Source organism: Panulirus ornatus, chromosome 11 (assembly GCF_036320965.1).
Source record: "Panulirus ornatus isolate Po-2019 chromosome 11, ASM3632096v1, whole genome shotgun sequence".
Taxonomy (NCBI): Eukaryota; Metazoa; Arthropoda; class Malacostraca; order Decapoda; family Palinuridae; genus Panulirus; species Panulirus ornatus.
The window spans coordinates 73,036,966-73,042,953 of record NC_092234.1 but is presented as its reverse complement, the minus strand read 5'-3'; the positions used below and the strand labels follow the sequence as shown (position 1 = coordinate 73,042,953).

The 5,988-nt window shown below is 40.0% G+C and overlaps 1 protein-coding gene across 14 annotated transcripts in view; it reads left to right on the top strand.

The window, feature by feature from the left end:
- Window positions 1-441: 441 nt before the first annotated feature.
- Window positions 442-5,988, top strand: part of LOC139751634 (band 7 protein AGAP004871-like) — a 948,509-nt gene continuing 942,962 nt past the window's right edge. For 5 of the 14 annotated variants that reach the window (XM_071667261.1, XM_071667264.1, XM_071667262.1 and 2 more), the window contains exon 1: window positions 446-665. In XM_071667261.1, coding sequence (XP_071523362.1) covers window positions 593-665 — 73 coding nt within the window. In that variant the 5' untranslated portion in view covers window positions 446-592. Of the gene's footprint in view, window positions 666-5,988 lie in introns of all 14 variants that reach the window. The other 9 variants (XR_011713398.1, XR_011713399.1, XM_071667258.1 and 6 more) reach the window with 5 other exon arrangements.

Below are 5,988 nucleotides of genomic sequence, written 5' to 3'. Positions count from 1 at the left end.
TGAGCTACTGTGCATACCTAGATATCCCCTCACCCTTTATGGCATTATATATATATATATATATATATATATATATATATATATATATATATATATATATATATATATATATATATATATATATAAGACACCTAACTTATCATTCAGTTATTACGGAGAGGTTGCTGTGCCTGTATACATAAGTCGAGGGATTAAACTTGAGGGAGCGATGCGCCGTATCTCTCTTTCTCCGTTGCAGTGCATAACAAATGCACGTGAAGGGTACTGTTGCTCTCTTCGGCGGCTGTTTCTCATTAGTGGAGGGAGTATAAAATCACGTATGACGTAGGTCGGTCCGGGCGAGGATTGGTTCTAAACCATCCTGTTGCCATGACGACGCACGTAAACAATGTGACGTCACGGGTTTCACACATGCCATTGATTGAGACGGCGCGAGTAGCAAGAGCTCACGGGTCCCGGGCCAGAGCGTGGCCCAGTGTAGGTAGGGACTCTGTGTCAAGACGAGCCACTCTCCAAAGCCACAGACACAGACAAACAGACAGACAGACACGGTGCACGTTGGTACAATCCGCGCTCGGCGCCACACAAGAGCATGGTGAACAGCGCCAAAATAGAAAATGTCCAGTTCGGTGGTGGTGGTGTTGGTAGTGGCAATAATGAAGACTGTAAGTTCTGCCGTAAAGATTGTGTCTCCCACTCACAATAAAGAGTAAACAAAAGAAAAGAGAAGATTATATGTATATATATAAGCACACACATATATATATATAAGTATATATATACATATAGATACATATATATAAATGTATATGTATATATACATACATAAGAGAAGAAAATATCGTAGAAGCACCTGCACGGAAGGAGACGTTTGCACTTAGTCCTGTCTGTCACCACCTGCGTGTGTCTTTCCTTCACCTCTCACCGCCACCACTCTCCCTCCGTCTAACACCCCACCATTCACCTCTCACCCCTCCTCCTTTTCAACCCTTCACATGAACGACAAAATGAGTAAGTACTCGCTCTCTTATCTCTAGCCGCCTGCTAGGCACATGCCGCTGGTATTAAGTACCGATGTTAGCAGTACTTCGCTACTCCTAAGTAGCTCACATTTCGGGGTCTACTTTTTCCTCAAGTACTTCAGAATTCGGCTGTTTTTGCTCTCCTCTCTCGTACATTTTTCGGGGAAAATAAAAGATTACTTCGTTGTGTCTTTATCTACACCCACACGTCTCCTTCCCTGCTGCTGGTGGAGGAGGCGTGAGGGATCTGAGTAAGGAAGAAGGCGTCTGTGGTGTCCGAGTATGTACCTGAGATCTGAAGTACCTGAGTTAAAGTGAATCGCGAAACAGTTTAATTGTATAGAGTTAAGAGTTAATGTTGCCTAGTTAACTCACCACCACTGGCTGACACATGCTGAACATGCACTGCACTTATTCAATGTATCATTGAAGACATGAAAGGTGATCAAAATTCTCTTCACTGAATAATCTGAAATGTAATCATCCCAGTGGTTAATCTTCCTGATTATCAAGCGATGAGTGAGAATGTGTCATCTTTTCAGATTGGTAACGTCGCACAGGCAAATCTTTGCTTGTAGCATGCAAAACACTTCGTTAAAGAAGAAAATAAGTCATTTCCTGAGGAGTAACGTCCTAATGGAGCAACAAATCACTGTTATTTCATGCTCTATAACTCTGCCACTCCACCACCGATACATTGATCACTTCCAACATTACAAATGAGGTGTAGTGACTTCCAATAACAATATCTTTGATTAACTGTTGACTTGTGTTATATTATGTCATCACCTAACGAGAGTGAGATTAAATGTATTTCGATATACGATTGATATAAATCTCGTCAATGTCAAGCTTAGGAAGGTGGTCTGTTTTTGACATTTTTAACCTTCCTCTTCTTTACTTACTGTGACTGTGAAAGCGTTATCTAAAAAAAAAAAATGAATTTAAAAACCGTTTATGAAAAACATCTTCTTTTCTCTATCTTCTATAGGTAACTGTGTATCTCATTACTTATAATGACGGCTCAGAAAATGAAGTTATGTTATGAACAATTTTAAGTACACTGTCTCTTCTGTATTTCTCAGATGAGAAAATGTCATGTTTCCAGAGGATCAATTTGATTCGAACACTTACCTCATTTCTAGTTTGTAAACATCCTAATATTAAACTCATCTCCAACGTTTTGTAAAGTTGCAAGTTAGCTCATTTGTAGTGGCTGTGTAAATCTAAATACAAATAATTTTTAGCGTTTGTGTAAATTCTAGCAAGACATTATTAGTGATTACGTACATCCAAAACACTCAGTTCTAGTGCCTGTGTAAATCTGAAAATTTACCTGATTCCTAGTGTGTAGAATTCTAAATCTAGCTTATTTCTAGTGTTTATGTGGATCGAAACATAAAGCTTATCTCTAGTGTTAGCTTACTTCTTGTGTCTGGGCAAATATACAGACTCAGGTAATTTCTAATGTTTGTGTAAATTCAGGCAACTCATTTCTAGTGTCTGTGTCTACCTTTACACTAAGCTCATTCGTAGTGTGTGCATAAATATGAAAAAGCTCCTGTCTAGATTTGTGAAGACCCTTTTACACCTAGTTTATTCTTAGCGTCTATGTTGGTCTTAACACGTACCTCATTTATACTAGTGTGCATTGTTTACATTCACTTAATACCCACAATGATGACAAGATAACGACATTACAGAACGTTTCTCATATCTGCCCCACACTTCTCACATAATACTGACTCACGCGACATACATTACCCGTGGTTCTTACCAGTATAGACATGTATGGAAGCATACATGACATTAAATGATACATCTTTCATGGACACACACACACACACACACACACACACACACACACACACACACACACACACACATACACACACACACACACACACACACACACACACACACACATATACACACACACACACACACACACACACACACACACACACACACACACACACACACACACACACACACATATACACACACACACACACACACACACACATATATATACACACACACACACACACACACACACACACACACACACACACACATGATGCAGTAACACACGCACTTCCCAGACATGATAAAGCACTCTATATGGGATCTCAATTATCTAAGACATACGCCGCAAACATTTTGATTCTCATGGAAACAGAATTCGTGGAAACTCAAACACTTGAAACGTGTATAGGAAGGCTTCCTACATGAGGATTAGAGAGTGTGATACACCGTTATTACTTGCCTCTTACCTTGAGTCAGCAGCGCAGTGTAGAATATCATGTATGAGACATAATATGGGAAAAGTGGTCATGTAATGCTTGACTTTGATTATGTGGTAAATGAAGATGCAGGAATAGCGAAGGTGAGATCAGACTCAAACTGGAGATATAATCTTGCAGATTACAAAGCTCACTAATCTCTTTGATAACATGAATTGAGAAATGGGTTTCATCAGCAGTGGAATCCCGTTAAGTTCATAATAAAGGAATAGGAACATGGGTACCTTTAGTCTCAAATACAGAGGGAAGGTCATGAAAGAAGGAATAGTGGTCGAGCAAAAGATGCCAAAAAGTGAGGATGCTTGGTGAAGTGTTGTAGAAAAGATACTGACGTCACTCCAGCCAGCCAGCATTTGTAGAGTGTGAGAGAGCAAGGAACAAAAACAAAGAAAAAAAGCTGTAGACAAGGTGGAATATAATCCAAAACCTTCCATTAATTGACCAGGAGTACATTGTTAGTTAAAAAGCATCTAATCACGCTAAGGGATTCAGAGGAAGGAGTTACAGAGACTGATACAAGAGTATGCGAGGACATGAATGAAAATTCAGAAGTTTTCACAGCAGAAGTCACCATACCCCAAGCACCAGTGAGATGGAATGGAAAGGAGATCTTGAAAAGCCTTGGCATATCTAAAGACACAAGCAGAATACTGATGCGTCTTTACCCATGCAAGGCAAAAGTTTCGCCATATGTCCCGAAGATGTATGCAAATGCACTTGACATAACACGCGAAATGATGTTCTTGAAGATGTCGCAGTAAAAGAGAGTCGAAAAGTAGACCAGAAGGATTCGTTGAAGTAATGACCGGTCTCAGTGACAAGAGTGGTCTGTAAGTTATTGGAAAAGATCATCAGAAAGCAAGTGGATAAACTCTTTCAGAGGAGAAACTTCCTAAGTGAGAGACAACACGGTTTTAGGGAAAGGAAGTCAAGTGTAACGAAGCTCTTAGATTTCTATGAGAAAGTGAGATACGGTGTAGACAAGAAAAAAAGGATGGGTCGGCTGTGTGTATGTGGACCACCAGAAGGCACTGTACCCTATAGCAAGTTGACAAAGAACCTGGATCATCAGGCAAGAATAAGATAAAGGCTCCTTTGATGGAGAGAAAGTTACCTTAGTGAAAGAGATCAAAGGACGCATGACAAAGGCGCGTTTTAGAAATAGGTTGAACTCACCATTGGCATGCCGCAGAACTCTGTTCTGGCACCACTGCTCTTCTTGATTTATGTAAATGGTTTGCCAGAAGGATTAGGCTCCTACCTGATCCTGTTTACGGATGATTTCAAGGTCAAGAGGGAAGTAAAGAGAGAGGGGATACATCAACTTACAGGTGAACCTAGGAACCCAAAGTTGGTCTGATACATGGTTGATAAAGTTCATCTCATAGTAATGAGGATTGAGCACAGTGAAAGAAGGCCTGATGTGAATATTATCTAGAGGGGAAGTTTGGCGACTGGAATTCTAACTTCAATCAATAATCATCCGAAAGTCTGCTTTAGATACGTGGATGATGTGTGGTCCTTGTGGCCATCCTCCTAAGATTGTGGTGTTTTCTTTAATGAATTAGATAACATCCACCCCACTATCAAATTCAAGATGGAATGGGAAAAAGAAGGCAGACTACCCTTTCTTGATGTGTTGATAAATGAAAATCTGATCATTTGTCTTTCAAAATCAGCAGGAAGCCTGCCAACTCTGTGAGCTATATTCGTTATTTCTCAATACATGATTCTTCGATAAAACATCTGCAGTAATATATATATATTCTTAAGAGCACTACAGATATGTGAACCCATAGACCTGGTAGACGAGTGTAGTTATGTAAGACGTAACTTGAGGCAGTTATATTATCCCAATTAGTTTGTAAACAATGCTTACTGGAAAGTTAGGGATACATTCTATGCTTCCTGTAACAAAATTGTGACAAATAAGGATAAGTCTAAATGTTTAGTGTTGCACAATTCTCTCAACTCAGCAAATCTAAAGCATGTCCCAAAACAGTGTTTGATATGTTACTTTTTAGTACAATAACGCCATCAGAAAGACCTTAATGAATAGTAAGCCAAATTATGCAATAATTGGGAGTGTTTACGTCGTCAAATGCAAGGCATGTAAATATATATATACATATATATATGTAGGTTTGCGGCAGGGGTGTGTGATGTCTCCATAGTTGTTTAATTTGTTTATGGATGGGGTTGTTAGGGAGGTAAATGCAAGAGTTTTGGAAAGAGGGGCAAGTATGAAGTCTGTTGGGGATGAGAGAGCTTGGGAAGTGAGTCAGTTGTTGTTCGCTGATGATACAGCGCTGGTGGCTGATTCATGTGAGAAACTGCAGAAGCTGGTGACTGAGTTTGGTAAAGTGTGTGGAAGAAGAAAGTTAAGAGTAAATGTGAATAAGAGCAAGGTTATTAGGTACAGTAGGGTTGAGGGTCAAGTCAATTGGGAGGTGAGTTTGAATGGAGAAAAACTGGAGGAAGTGAAGTGTTTTAGATATCTGGGAGTGGATCTGGCAGCGGATGGAACCATGGGAAGCGGAAGTGGATCATAGGGTGGGGGAGGGGGCGAAAATTCTGGGAGCCTTGAAGAATGTGTGGAAGTCGAGAACATTATCTCGGAAAGCAAAAATGGGTATGTTTGAAGGAATAGTGGTTCCAAC